General features: G+C 38.2%; 1 protein-coding gene across 1 annotated transcript in view; it reads right to left on the minus strand.

The window, feature by feature from the left end:
* Positions 1-15,613, minus strand: part of PCDH15 (protocadherin related 15) — a 1,700,294-nt gene that overhangs the window by 280,296 nt on the left and 1,404,385 nt on the right. Inside the window, exons 17-18 of the mRNA XM_082719991.1 lie at positions 14,038-14,187; positions 2,313-2,371 (exon numbers count right to left, since the gene is read on the minus strand). Of these exons, the coding sequence (XP_082576117.1) occupies positions 2,313-2,371; positions 14,038-14,187 (209 nt within the window). The remainder of the gene's footprint in view (positions 1-2,312; positions 2,372-14,037; positions 14,188-15,613) is intronic.

Genomic DNA, 15,613 nt, shown 5'->3' on the forward strand with positions numbered 1-15,613 from the left:
ATATTAGTGGTGAAGAAACCAAAAATAAAAATATTTCCATCCACAGCTTAAAAAATGACAAAATAACTAGGAATAAATTTAGCAAAATTGGGGCAAAATATACAAACCAAAACGTACAGCATTGTTGGGATAAATCTAAAAGCATGTTAGAAAGACAGTCCATGTTCATGGATTGAACAATGCAATACTGTTAAGATAGAAATTATCCACAAATTATATGATTTGTGAATTCAATATATCTTCTACCAAGATCCTTATTAAACTTTTTTAGTAGAATTTTTCAGGTTAATCCCAAAATTTATATGGAAATATAAGGGACCTAGAATAGCCACAGCAATTTTAGAAGAGAAAAATAATTTTACAAGACTTACACTATCTGATTTCAAAATATACAATTGATCTGCAGTAATCAATGCAATGTAGTTTTGGCATAAAGTAAACTATACATGAAAGGAACAGAAGTCTAAAACTAACCTTTTCCATTTATGGTTAACTGACTTTCAGCAAAGGTACCAAGGTAATTCAATGGGGAAAATATAATTTCTACAATAAAAGCTGCTAGGACAATTACATATTTCTGTGCAAAAGGTAAAAAACTGAAAATAGAAATTAGTTGAGACATTTATCTTATAACATTTAAAGTGGATCACCCATACAATGTAAAACCTAAAACTATGAGTCTTGTATAAATAATACAAGAGAACATCTTCATGAACTTAGGTTGGTAAGAGTTTCTTAAATATGACATCAAAAGCATTATACACAGAAAGAAAAAAAGATAAATTGAACTTTATCAAGATTCAAAGGTTTTGTTCTCCCAAAACCACTATTAAAGAATATGATAAACAAAACAGATTATGAGAAAATAACTGCTAATCATATGACTGATAACAGACTTGCATTTACAATTTACAAAGAGGAATTACAAGTCAATACTAAGAAGACACACTACAAATATAAAAAATGAGCAGAAGATTTGAATAGACCTTTTATCAAAGATGGAAAGATTGCTAACAAGCACATGAAAAGATCTCAAAATCACTAGTCTTTGGGAAATGCCTGTTAAAATCACAATGAAATATGGAAATATACTTGCTATAATGGGCTTGATAAAGAGACTGACAATAGTACTCATCAGGGATGGTGTGGACAAGTAAAGTGTACAAACGTGTTAGAAAGGAGTTTGGCAGTTTCTTGAAAAGGTTAAGGACACACATCTCATATGACTCAGCAATTCTACTCCTGGGTGTCTACAGATACACCCAATAGAAATACACAGTATCTGTCCATCGAAAGGCATACAGAGAATCCCTAGCTACATTATTAATGTTCTCCAGAACTGGAAATAGTTCAAATGTCTATCAGTGAACAGATAAACAAAACATGCTGTTTTTATAAAATGAATACTATTGAGTAAGTCAAAGAAACATATAGGACTGAGTCATGCTACTGCTTAGATGGCTAAACACAGTCATGCTACTTCTGCTGCTAAATACAGTAGTCCTGAGTCATGCTGATTGAAAGGAGCCAGGACAAAAGAAAAGCCAACATGTTGCACATTTCCAAATTTTCAAAAATTTTTACAAAAGGCCCATTTTAGGGACAAAAAAGCAGAACTGGTTTCCTAGAGGAAAGGTTCCTAGTTCCCTAAGGAACCGTCCTGGGTAAGAATGATGTTTGGATCTAGATTGTGGTAATTGTTACACAACTGTTACTAAAATAATCACAGAAATGTGCACGAAAATGAATGTGTATTAGGACATGTAAATTTCACTCAATAATGCTCTCAGGAATGACACAGAAAATTTCAGCTACATATAGGATCTTTATCCATTTTACTTTTCTATTGCATCGACGGGATACTATTCAGGTTGACTAGAACCCCTGTCATTGTTCACTCCTTGTTTTGTGATTTGATCCATTTTTCTCTTTCCTTTCTCCCTTCCAATACACATTCCGAACTTTAGGTCTTCACTGTATCTTATAAACAAGTTTTCTATCTCTCTCTTTTAAATCTTTATGTCCTACTCTCTTCTCAGGTAATTGACTATCAGCTCTGTGCTACTCCATGACGTCTTTTTAAAACTACTCCTTCAGGGATGTCTGGGTGGCTCCGTCAGTTCAGTGCCTGCTTTTGGCTTGGGTCATGATCCCAGGGTCCTGGGATCAAGGCTAACATTGGGGTCCCTGCTTTATGGGGAGTCTGCTTCTCCCTCTTCTTCTGCCCCTTCACTTGTGTATGCTCTCTCTCTCGATAAAAATCTCAAAAAAACAAAAACAAAGATAAAACAAAACAAAACCATTAAACCTACCCCTTTTCCCGAGGAATGGACAGAAGGGAAAGTTCTGGAAACCAAGGAAGCACACCAGCCTTATGGAAGAAAAGTGGAGTATAATCAGTAAATCCCACTTTTTTTTTTTTAAGATTTTTTTATTTGTCAGAAAGAGAGAGCACAAGTAGGCAGAGTGGCAGCCAGAAGAAGAGGGAGAAGCAGGCTACCCACTGAGCAAGGACTCCCCCTCTCCCACCACAGGGTGGGGCTCGATCCCAGGACCCTGGGATCATGACCTGAGCTGAAGGCAGATGGTTAACCAACTGAGTCACTCAGGTGACCCAGAAAAACCCCACTTTGGAAGCATGAGTCTTTGCTAAGAAAAGTCATAAAAGGGAAATAAGGTGAAAATGTGGAATATAGAATGGGAATAAGATTTCAAGAAAGGATATCTTCTGTGAGGACACCTTCTGAGGGAGAATTTCAGAACGAGAGTATAACCCTGTCAATTGCGCCTCTCATATGTGATATTGAATCACGGCTAAAGCTAGAGGAGGCCACTATCTTTGGCTTTTGCAAGAAGCCAAGGTATACAGCCAACCTGGGATTGCTTGGAAATGTAGTTCTCCCTGGTAACTTTGGGTAGGTTTGGACAGATTAGGGGTCAATACTATGTTGCCTCCTGAGAGACAAATGCCCATTGCATTAAAATTATGCCCAGAAGCTTGTGTCACTAAAAATTTATACATAGGGGATGGCATATGGTTTTGATGTTAAAGCAGATGAAACCCAGAGTAGCCTGAAAGATAAGTCTCTGATGCCTACTCGGGTAATGGAAAATGTATGATATATGAGAATAACCTGGTTTTGTTAGGAAAGCTGACATAATAACATGGCATTATTAATTGAACGGTGTTGTGTTAAACATTTAATCTCTTGGCCTCAGCTGTGTGATATAATAAAGGATTTTTGGATCACTTATATAGTTGATAAAAATGAAGCTTGAGTGGATATTGATCTTTTGGATAGAAAGATTATTTGGGAAAGCAACCTAAAACTCACCAGCCAGGTAACAACCATATGGACAGATTTGTTAGAGGAAGAGTTTAATTTATGTTTGAAAAACTTACATACACCACTGAATGTCTCTATCAGCACTTATAAAAATGTGTAAGTAACAGAAGATGAAGAAAAGAAATAATCTTTAAAATATTAAAGAAGCATCAGATAACTTAATTAGGAAAAGGTATGGCTAGGAATGTATTTTGCAGAGGAAATGCCAATTCCTTACCAGGTAAAAGATATTCTGGTGTTTACCAGTGTTTTGGTAAGTCTCCTTTTATGCACTAGGTACTACAGAAGTTGCTATACCAAAAATTTCAGAAAAATGCCTCCGATGTATGTATTAAGGGGATTATATACCTCAAGTGCAGATTAATTAGGAGGCATTAGAAGTTGCATTTAGAGGTCATAAGACTTCCACTGTGTTATCGCCATAAAAGTTATATTGTTGTCTGTCCTGTATCCTCACTTGAAGCTAAATAAACTTGGTCCTACAAGAGGCCTATTGGTTCTCAGGGTTGACAGTCAGTCTGGACCTAAGACCACTTCTGCTGATCAAGCAAACTGGGCAATACGTAAATTAGTCATGTCCACATTGTGCTCTCTAAAGCCTTAATGGGAGTTGGTGATGCTTTGAGGTTAAAAAAGCTTCCAGGACTAATGGTCACCCCTCTTCTGTTCAGCATGTCTTAGACTAATCCAAGATGGCAGCGACCTCAGTAGAGTAGGTGTTTAGCAAAGGGATCTTTCAGGTGTATAATTCATTAACAATACATTAATAATTAGTTTTTATGGACCAAAGTATTGTTACTGGAGATGGAGTTCTCATTTAGGCATTCCTCTGCCTGATGAAAAGCTAAAGAACAAAACAGCAACAATATTGCCCGAGAATTAGGAGAGCTAGTTCCTTTTCTGTGGTAACTTCATAATCCTCTAGAGGGCTTGAGTCTCATTACTCAGACTCTGAGATTGTAACTGGAACTTGAATGCTTTCAAGCTGCTGTGCTCTCTCATGCTCAGCTTCTACCCTCGCTGACTCCAAGAAAGAGTTCCTCCAAGTCGGCATCCAGCAAATGCCACAGCCCAGACCTTAACTCATCTTCTGAAAGACCTAGTCTTAAATACTTCTTCAAGAAATCTTACATTGTCTACAATTCCTAATCTGTATTACTCTGGTATGTGAGATTTGCCTTTAACTGATAAGTAAACTGATCTATTTATTCAGACCTTAATCTGTGCCAGACGCCACGTTCTAAAGTGCAGAAGATATGGACAGCATAGTTTCTGTTTGTCAGCTTGTGTTCTAGAAGAGCAGACAGGAAAGAAAAGTATCTTTAATAAATGTACTAGTAGGGAAGGATAAGAAGACATGAGAAGGTCCAGAAATGCCTGTAATGACAGGGGCTTGGAAGAAGAAACCAAGGCATACTTGACTTAGTAAAAGAAAGGCAAATCTCTTACCATTTGGTTCCTCCCATCTCCAACCGCATTCAGAGTGGTATCCTTAATGCCTCATGATATCCCATGCCTTTGGCTGTTACACGTCCACCTCCAGTAACCTTGCCTGTCTGAGCACTAATCATCCTGCTAGGTTCATGGAGTTCTCACCAGCAATAACACCTTCCTGGCTATTCAAGTCCTACCAGACCATCCTCCCCTCCCCACTCATGTTTAATGAACTCTCATTGTATTCTTAGTCTGTTCCATGTAATTTTAAAAAATCAAGAATGATTTGTGATATTTTCAGATTACTTCACTGTGAATAAGGGTCATCTCTTACTATACACACACACACACACACACACACACACACACATATATGTGTATATATATATACTTTTCTTTTTTTTTTTTTTAAAGATTTTATTTATCAAGGGTTAGCACTGGGTTTTCTTCATCATGTTTTTCAGGCCTCTAGTTTAGCATTGTGTACATTAAAATCTATACACATTAAATTATAATTTGTCTAAGAATATACTTATACAACATATGCTTGTAATATGCACGTATATTAGGGCTTTCTAGTTGGTGTTTTCACTTGTTTTATTTGCCAAACTGAATGATCAAGTTTACTAGGCTTCCAAGAAATCCCTACTGCTCTATTTGGAATAGTGGATTTTTTCTAAGATTCCCTGTCTGTGAAACATCTCAATATGCAAGCATTTTTCTTTTACTCAAACGACTACGCTTTGACATTTTAACATAATTTACTACAAAAGGGAGTTGAAAGGGAAACAGGTTTTGTTTTGTTTTGTTTTGTTTTGTTTTTTTCCTGAAACAGTAGCTGAAAAAGGCAAACAACTTTGGTGATACACAGAAAAGAAAAAATAAATAAAATACATTACACATTTTTGTTTCTTCTAGTTTCCAAATTTCAAGCCAATTATCTAGTAAACTGGCAATATCTAGAACTGTAATGATGAGAAAGAATATTGTCAAAATTAAAAACCTACCACATAAATAATATTAAAAGCAATCATACACAATTAAAAGCTTTACAAAAATGCAAGCATTTAAGCATCCATTATTAAAACTGACCATCAACAGCTTTCACTGTGGCCACCCAAAACATGCTATATAAACATGAAAGCAAACAAACGTAACATCTTTTACAAATACATTTTCTTTGAAAAACTGGGTTTCTAAGTGTATCAGGAAAGGGGGATGGCGATCAAAAAATAACACAAAAGTCAAATGCGAGAACTATTTTTTAGCTATGCAAGTTCAGAATGCAGATGTCTGTGATCACGTGTTGATATCATTAATATTTTCCCCAAGTTTATCAAATGGGAAAACTTACTCTACCCAAAATATTAAGATATTAAGATATTAAGAGCAATTGAGATGTTAAAAAATTCTGTAGTATTTAACCAGATGATACAAGCCATATTTATCATCATGAAAAAACAAAAATATTGTGTGCCTCTCTCTTCCCCACAACACTAGTGATTACCGAAGGTCAGAAATTAAATGTTAGTAGTTTCTTTATTCCTTATGATTAGCACAATCCTAGGCACTTCTTCCAACACAGTGAATGACTTTCAAATACATGTGTTAATTATTCACTTTTGCTTCTCCAAAAAATGCAAGTGCTTTCTCAAGACATGTTTTCAGTCAGACTGTTTAGTGTCTCAAGAGCATTTGCTGGAGAGAGTCTTCTGGACAATCAAGCTAGGAAGTATGATGTCCTAGGGACACTAATCCCCCTGCAGTTTAGCTGATTAATACTTTAATCACTTTAATCTGAAATATAGGTCATTTCCCAACACTCATACCTAAATTAAAGAACGCTTCTTTCACATGCACCCATTAGTTCCTTTATCCACTTGTTCATTAAACGAAAAATTATAGAAGGTTTTCTATGGACCAGGTGCCCTGCCTGATGTTGTATACAAACAGCAGTGAAACAAGAGACAAAAAGGAGACACTGACAAAGTCTACACATCATGGGAGCTTGCTTGAGCTTATTACCTAATAGGAGAAATGGATCATAAAATTGTAATAAATTTGGAAATATGCTATGAAGGAAGAATCAGGCTGCTCTGGGATAACAGAGGGAGTATAATGCAGGAAAGGAGTCCAGGAAGGCTTTTTTGAGGAGGTGACATGTAAATTGAGATCTTAATGATGAAAAGCATGTGAATAGAAGTGGACGCATTAAAGAGCCAGAGAAAGATGGTTGGCAAGACGGAAACTGGAGAGTCATCAGCAGAGTGGTCACGCAGGATAGTGACTGGGCTTTATTCTGACAGCTGCGGAAAATCCCTGAAGGTGTCAGCACCACAGTTACTGCTTTGCTCTCCTATTCACAGGAGTCCTGTGGGGGCTACATGGAGACGCCAGAGAGAGGAGATATATCCGGAGCCCAGAGGAGGGTGCTGGAAGGTCCCTGAAAGAGCTGATGGCAGCTTGTGGAGAAGGAGAGTGGAGGGAAGAGGCTGGAGTAGATACATTTGGTTGGTGGCTAAGGGGAAATCAGTAGGACTTGGTAACTGATAGAGAGGAGGGAGGAAGTGAGACTGTGCCAGGACTACCTCTGGTTTCCAACCTGCAAGTATGGGGAAGGTGGTGCTTTCTCACATGTGGGGAGTGCCCTCCACGTATACAGAATTCAGATGGTATAACAGAGTCTCAGCTTCAACATGAGGAACCCATGCAATTTTAGGTATTTGTTTTCATTCTCACGCAAGTAGGTTTGGGTAAGAAATTGTATGGTCTTCGGTAAAATTAAACTATTTCAAACATCAAAAATAAATGAAAATTGTCTATGAATGTGAAAATATGCTTACAATTTTGCATGGTTTTCCCATCAAATTGTTATCTGAGATTTGCTGAAATACTGAACTCCACCAAGACTTTAACATAAACCGAACCCTCCCTCAAACTTGAGTCATAATATCACAAGCCCAAAAACACTCATGCACACATATACCGCAGAGAATACTCTCATTATTTTACATAAAATAAATTGTCAGAAGGCATTAGAACACCACATGGGTTTATCCTGATTTTGTTTATAATGCTGGAAATCATAAAAAAAAGAATTTCAGTATATCCTTTTATATATTGTGTTTATGTGTCCTCCTCAGAGTATAATACACATGACAACATAAGGATATACACAAATAAGGTGGTAAAGGCTATTAATAATCCTAAGTGTTTTATATAATCCACGAGAATAGTTCAATAATACTAATAACTAGGTAACATTTATATACAGTGCATTTGCAAAGTGCACATATGTTGGTAGCTTATAGAACTCAGAACACCTTTGTGAAGCTGGTACTATATTTATCACCTTTCTAAAGAGTAAAAAACCTGAGTATAGAGGACTGAGCTATTTGTCCAGAGTCACATCAGGGCACAAAGGGGCAGAAGGAGACATAGCTCGTCCGGGTCCAGAGTCTATCACTTATAACTTAGATTCAGTATCACCTCTGTCACTTACAAACTTTGTGATTTGGGACTGATCATTTTATCAGCGTGTTCACTCAAATTTTTTATCAAATGAGCCTGGGAACAAGAAACATTTTTTTTTAATTTATTTATTTGATAGAGAGAGATCACAAGTAGATGGAGAGGCAGGCAGAGAGAGAGAGGGAAGCAGGCTCCCTGCCGAGCAGAGAGCCTGATGCGGGACTCGATCCCAGGACCCTGAGATCATGACCCGAGCCGAAGGCAGTGGCCTAACCCACTGAGCCACCCAGGTGCCCACAAGAAACATTTTTAAAGTCATTTCCAGCTGTTCTGTTCAGGGACCTCTGACTCAGCCTGACTAAGAGAAATGTGCCAGTGTTGAGTGTCTTCTGTCTGAAGAGCAGGAAAGGCATGGCCTCACTGAGGCTGTGGAGTTAGGAGAGGGCTGGGGGGGGGCAACACTTTATCTATGGGAATTCCAAACAGAATTCATTTCTAGAATGAGAGATTTTGTATACTGACTGAGAGACCATGGTGGGAATCAATTCCATGGCTATTTGGTGAAGCCCTACCACAAGGAAGGGATTGTGCCGAGCACTGGTGGTTAGGTATCATTAAGAGTCCCTGTCCTGGAGGAATTTTCAGGTCAGCAGGGTAGACAGATGCATGTGAGCTAAACGTCATGCAGGACACGGTAAATTATGTGCCAGGTAGAAGCTGCTAGCTGGATGTATAGAGGATGGTGCATGGAACCATTAATTCAGACTTGCTAGGAAAAATAATGGCTTTACTTAAAAGTCACATTTGAGCTGTGTGTTAACAAATGAAAGAAAAAAGGCATCATTTGGATCAAAACCTTGAAACTTGAGAGAAATGTCGACAGACTCAGAATGGGAAGGGATAGTCCATGCTGGAGTCAACAGAAGGAACAGAAGGAACAAAATAGAACTATTTCTAGGATCTCAAAGTCGATTACTTGGGGGATGTAGCAGGAGCTGAGACAGAAGAACCTGAGGCACTACAGGGATGTTCTTAAAGGCACTTGTGGCGATTGGACTCTTCCTCAGGTAGGGAAGACCTGTCCTGATTTATGCTGCAGAATAAGAACATGGGGGGCATCTGTGGAAACGGAGTTACCACTCAGAGTCCACCCTCATAGCCTAATTTCTGGCAGGCCATAGAAACAGGCAAATAATGACAGATCCATTTTGGAACAGCGATTTCAGCACCTGGACCGTCACCTGTGTGTGAGCAGGGGAAGGAGAGGGATGAGAAATGACTCGGAAGTGGCTGCTAAAGCCTGTGTAATCTTAGATGTGTTTCTGTATTAGATGAAAGACCATGGATTAGTTCATTTATCTTGGAGTATGTCCAGTCTGAAGTTCCTAACCAAAACCTGTATTCCCCCCTACAACAGATCCTTGGAATGCCAGCTGGATGTTGAGGTAGTCACAGGGCATTGAATCTTGGTAGACATGACTAAATGTTGTGGTAATGACTAAAAACGTGGGATTACTAAAGCAGCAAGGAGGAGTAAGAAGTGGGACAGAAGATAGGAACTGGAGAACGAGAAAAATGGAAAGAGGTGGAGGTAAGAATCAAAGGACTCAGCTCCATATGAGACTCCGTCTTCATGAATCAGCAATTTCAATTTTCCAAAGTATGAAATCTTATTAAGGGTAAAGATGAGTTTTCCCAAAACTGGCCATATATCAGAGTTGCTTTGTTTTGTTAGGTGACTCTCCCAATGGGGCTCGATGGTGAGTGGTCAGATGGCTGAAATAAAACCATGGCAGGATGGAGTTGAGGTATCCTCATTTTCAAAGGCTGCCCAGGGCAATCTCTCTATTCAGTTAGGATCAAGAACACTGATTGATGAAAGTTGTGAGAGTTTAGGAAGAGCATCTATGGAGTGTGGACTGGGGAGGTAGCTACTGATAGGAAACCTACATCTTCAAAATATTAAAATTATATATCAAAATCTCTATCTTCAATATTGAGCAATTGGTTTTTCGAGAGAACCAGTAATGTGTGGAATGAGACCTAGGACAACAGAGTGTGATATCCTTGAGTGTCACCCTGTGGGAGTTCTTTGATGGCCTAGAAGACGTTCTTTCTTTCTTTAAGAATTTATTTATTTATTTGACAGAGAGAGAGAGAGACATCACAAGTAGGCAGAGAGGCAGGCAGAGCGAGAGGGGGAAGCAGGCTTCCTGCTGAGCAGAGACCATCCCCTAATGCAGGGCTTGATCCCAGGACACTAAGATCATGACCTGAGCCGAAGGCAGAGGCTTAACCCACTGAGCCACCCAGGTGCCCTAAGACATTCTTTCATGCAAAAAAATCATTCTCACTCACACCAGTTATCTCCCCCTAAATATAAGATATGTTAGTAATCTGAAGGACACAGATGCTGGTTTGGGGCAGTGCTCTACCAGATGTAGCTCATGAGCCATTCTGTTCTATTTACATCACTCAGGCCTAGGAGATATAAAGTTAGAGGACCAATTTATAACAGAATTTGTAATAAGGACCTGGTTCCTCACATCCTTCTAACCAACCCATCCACTTCTTACATGCCCCTCCTAACAAGAAGGGGGTAGACTCAAATAGTTGAGTAGGTACCGACATTGTGCCAAGAAAGTCTTACAGTTGCATTGAAAATAATAGATTTAAAATTATCCAATTAAAATATACTTAAAATCTGGAGACCCCTGGGTGGTTCACGTCATGATCTCAGGGTCCTGGGATCAACTTCCACATTGGGCTTCCCACTCAGTGGGGAGTCTGCTTCTCCCTCTGCCTGCCTCTCCCCTTGCTTATGCTCTCTCTCTCTCTCTCTCTCTCTCTCTGACAAATAAAATAAAATATACTTAAAAGCTGTTATCCAAGGTACTCTCTGATTAGTACTCACTGTCCCCTTTGTCCCCTTCTAATATTCTCACTTTTTTTTTTCTTAAGATTTCACTTATTTATTTGACAGAGAGAGACACAGCAAGAGAAAGAACACAAACAGGAGGACAGGGAGGGGAGAAGCAGGCTTCCCACAGAGCAGGGAGCCCAATGCAGGACTCGATGCCAGGACCCTGGGATCATGACCTGAGCTAAGGCAGAGGCTTCACTGACTGAGCCACTCAGGTGCCTCCTCACTTTTTTTGACATAATACTAACCAAACATAAAAACGTTGATCTTGGGGGGCAGCAGGGCAAGGCAGGCTGGTGAGGGGCTGGGGTGGGAGCAGCCAGAATCTCTTCAGAGACTGTTATGAGGCAGGGGCAGGCCACAGTTCTTAGTCATTTTGCTTTATTTACAAATCTTTCTCTTCATAGGAAATGTATTTCCTTTCATTTCTAGGCCCCTGGAGGATGTTTTAGAGACATACCATCCTGTTACCACATAGTGGGAATAACATTTAAAATACTAATTATAATGTTTCATTTCTTGGTGCTTAAATAATTTTTAAAAAAACAAAGCCATAGAGATGCAAACAATACTCTATCTTCATAATCTGCGTGGTTCAGGGAGATATACAAACTATGAATCTTTAAAGGCAAGAAAAGATCTATTTTATAAAGAGGTACATAGGGAAATTAACTTCTGTAGCCTGCAAATGCCAGAAATAAGCTTTTGATCCCCCAAGGCAAACATTTTTTGAGCTGTTTCCACCACATAATTACTATGATTTTCTTAGTTACACTTTCCAGTTCCCTGTTGGTTGGTTGTCATATATATATATATATATATATATATATATATATATATACACACACACACACACACGCACACGCACACATATACTTATTTTTACTTTCAATTACAATTATGTTATTTTAGAGATGAGAATCAGGTCTAATTGAATAAGAACATGATGACTAGTCATTCCTTTATCTGTATAAACTGTAATTTTGCTGCTTTTGTAGTAAGTGTCAAGGTAAAGATAAATGTAGCTCACTAGGTCCACCAGTTGACCAGAAATAAAGGCCAGCATTTTTACACCTTCTCGTTCATTCATACCACTTGCCTGCAAGTCTCCCTCTGTCACCCTTGGATAAACATTTATTGAGCATCTACTACACTGAGTATGTACTAGGTGCTAGGCATTGTGGGTACAGAGGTTATGGATGCAGAAATAATAACCTAAACAGAGTTCTACCCTTAATGTAAATGGCTGAAAGGGTGGATTTCATCAAAACGAGACAAGATAGGAATGGAATGTGCCATTGCTTTTCCCCCAATACCAGATGCAGTTGAAGGTATTCATACACGCAAGCAGGTACAGGCGAATTTCCAGCCTTTCCCTAACCCTTTATACGACCCTAATAATATAATGTAATTGTTATGTAATATGTAATTTGTGTAATATACATAATTGTTATGTAATATGTAATATGTAATTTACTACCAATTTGGAGCTATGCAAATACTCTGAAAGTATATAGAATCATGGCCCTCCTGGCCTGAAAGTTACTTAGAATTATTGAGTCTGACTCTCAAATTTAGAGGATAATCCACATAAGTGATCTTTACACGGTTGAGCAACTGAAGCTCTCAGGGTTCGCTTTCTAATTATCAGTAATGTATGTATTGTTAGTAAAGCTTCAGATCCAGGAAAGTGGACGTGAAATCTTGGTTATCTGTGTTTCTAAACAGCTCCCTCATTAACTCGCAGCACAGTCAGTTTGGAAAGTGCTAGACTCCACTCTTTCTAAAAATCCTCAAGGAAGAATATTATGACTTCTCTATAACTTATACTCAAAATACAAAAAAAAAAAAGGAAAAAACCCACATATTTTAAGATAACTTGTAATTAATTTAAATGCAGTAAGTACACAGTTAATAATAGAAATAAGACAAATCAAGGAGAAAGATTTTGCCCAATTTCTGTGTTTTTAAAGACACCACTTACTACACAATTATAATTTTTCTCTGTTGGAATGATTCCATTTTATGTCTGGGTAACCACTGTCCAACAGTATTATCCATTAATTTATTAAGGCAGTCTTCTGTCTTTATCACCAAGGGAAATTCAACCCATATTTGCAGAAGTTCAAAATAATTGGAAGTTTTCAACTGTATGTCTAATACTTGAAACTTCAGGGTGTTAAATACATTATTATATTAAGTAAATATATTTGGTACATTAAAATTTTAAAAATCAAGTATAAACTAGTCAAATAGCTATGTTTGCAATTAATTAGTTCCACTTAAAGTGGAATGGGGTGCCTCACTGCCTCAGTCAGTTAAGCGTCTTCCTTCAGTTCAGGTCATGATCTCAGGGTCCTGGGACTGAGTCCCACATTGGGCTCCCTGCTCTGCGGAGACTGCGCTTCTCTCCCTCTCTGTGCTCTTCTCCCACCTCAAAAAATAAAAGCTTAAAAAAATAAAGGGCATATAGTTGCACTTTTATTTGAAAAATAAACATAAATCTAAAGTTCTTAAACTCAACTATGCCATACCATGAGTCTGAGCTCACTTCAACATCTTCAACAGTTTCTTTCTTTTTTTTTTTTTTTGATTTTATTTATTTATTTGACATAGAGAGCGAGATCACAAGTAGGCAGAGGCAGGCAGAGAGAGAGGGGCAAGCAGGCTCCCTGCCGAGCAGAGAGCCTGATGTGGGGCTCGATCCCAGGACCCTGAGATCATGACCTGAGCCGAAGGCAGAGGCTTTAACCCACTAAGCCACCCAGGCACCCCTCTTCAACAGTTTCTTAACGTACACATTGCATAATGCCCACGGAATTAACGACTTCCTGTGAACCCGCACACCACACAGCCAGTTACCTGAATGACACTGTCGCCAGGGCTCATGTCTGTATACACATAGACATCATACGATATTTCAGGAAAGGTCGGAGTGTTATCGTTTGCATCGATCACCCAAATATTGACAGTAACTGGCTCGCTTTCTTGCACACCATCAAATGCCGTTATCTTCGGGGAGAGAAAAATACATGTAACAGAGAAATCATGCGAACGGAAGCAGCACAGAATTCACTCTTACAATTTAAGACATTTCTTATATATAATTTCAGTTTTAAATGGGTGCCAAAATGTTCTGTGGATAAAAGGAAAAGACCTATGATAGTACATATAAGCAGAGGTGATTATAGAGGATTCTGTTTTATTTTTCATGTATCCAATTCCAAGCACATTTTAAAGAAGCAGATGTGCAAAATATGTTAGAGCCCAGGGGTGAGCCAGTAACATTGCTGATGTTAACTACTACTTCATTTTTTAAAATTTTAAAAAAAAGGAAGTTATTCTTCACATTTACATATTCTGTATACAATGCCATAGAAGTGTTTATAGTCAACATACTTATATCACACAAGAAAGTAGGTGCCCTAGAGATGTGATGTCTTTTTCTGGTAATTCACCAAGTGGCAATTTTTATAAGACTTAGTGCCATTAGTTAATAGTGATATTGTAATTACATCGCTAACATTTTAGGAAGGTCTGACAAACAAAATCAGCATTATAACACCACCGTCTTTGTTCTGAATAACTCTTGAAATCCACTGTGTATCTAAGTTTCACCTGTCAGGTTTCTGGAAGCTCTGGGTCTCAGAAGGAAATCCTATGTAAGTCCCACAATCTCTACTTTTCTATCATCTCATTTTTCTCTTATATCTGAATAAAATTCATCTCAGAAAGTCAGATAATACAACTTTCTTTTCATCTGTATTAGCTTCTCAACTGCTCTTTTCATAGAGACACAAAAATATTTCTATTTTTTGGTAACTATTTACAATTACAGCTTGACTAATCTCCCCTCACTTTTCTTTTCTGTTTGTTCTTGATTAACCTAAACTCGGATCTCTCCATCAGATACTTATCTGTTTTGGTGGAGGCGGCCCTGTCCTGTGTGCTATAAGGTGCTTACCAGAATCCTTAGTGTCTCCCTCCCTGATACGAAATGCACCTCTCACAGCAGTGATGGCCAGTGTGTCTGCAGACATTGCCAAATGTTTCCAGAGGAGGGGTGGGATGGGTTTGGGGGCGCAGGGATCATCCTAGTGGCTTAACCCCATGACAAAATTTAAAATGTAATAACAACAACAAAAAATGTTAAAATAAAACAAGGGTTAGGAAATGATTATTTGTGGATTCTAGATGATACTATCTCAAATTTAAGTAAATTATGAGTGTATGGTGAAAAACAAGACTCCTATTTTCCTGTTTCCATCTTGAAAATTATTTTTCCTCTGTTGGAAAGAATGTTAACACTGTTGCACAAACTTATAAAACAAACAAACAAAAATACATGTGAAGAATTTTATTATTGAGAATCTAAATTCTCAATTCCTTGAAAATACTGCATTTTCCTCCTAAATTATTGACTTAAGTTTTAAACAGA

Source organism: Mustela nivalis, assembly GCF_964662115.1.
Source record: "Mustela nivalis genome assembly, chromosome: 2".
Lineage (NCBI taxonomy): Eukaryota > Metazoa > Chordata > Mammalia > Carnivora > Mustelidae > Mustela > Mustela nivalis.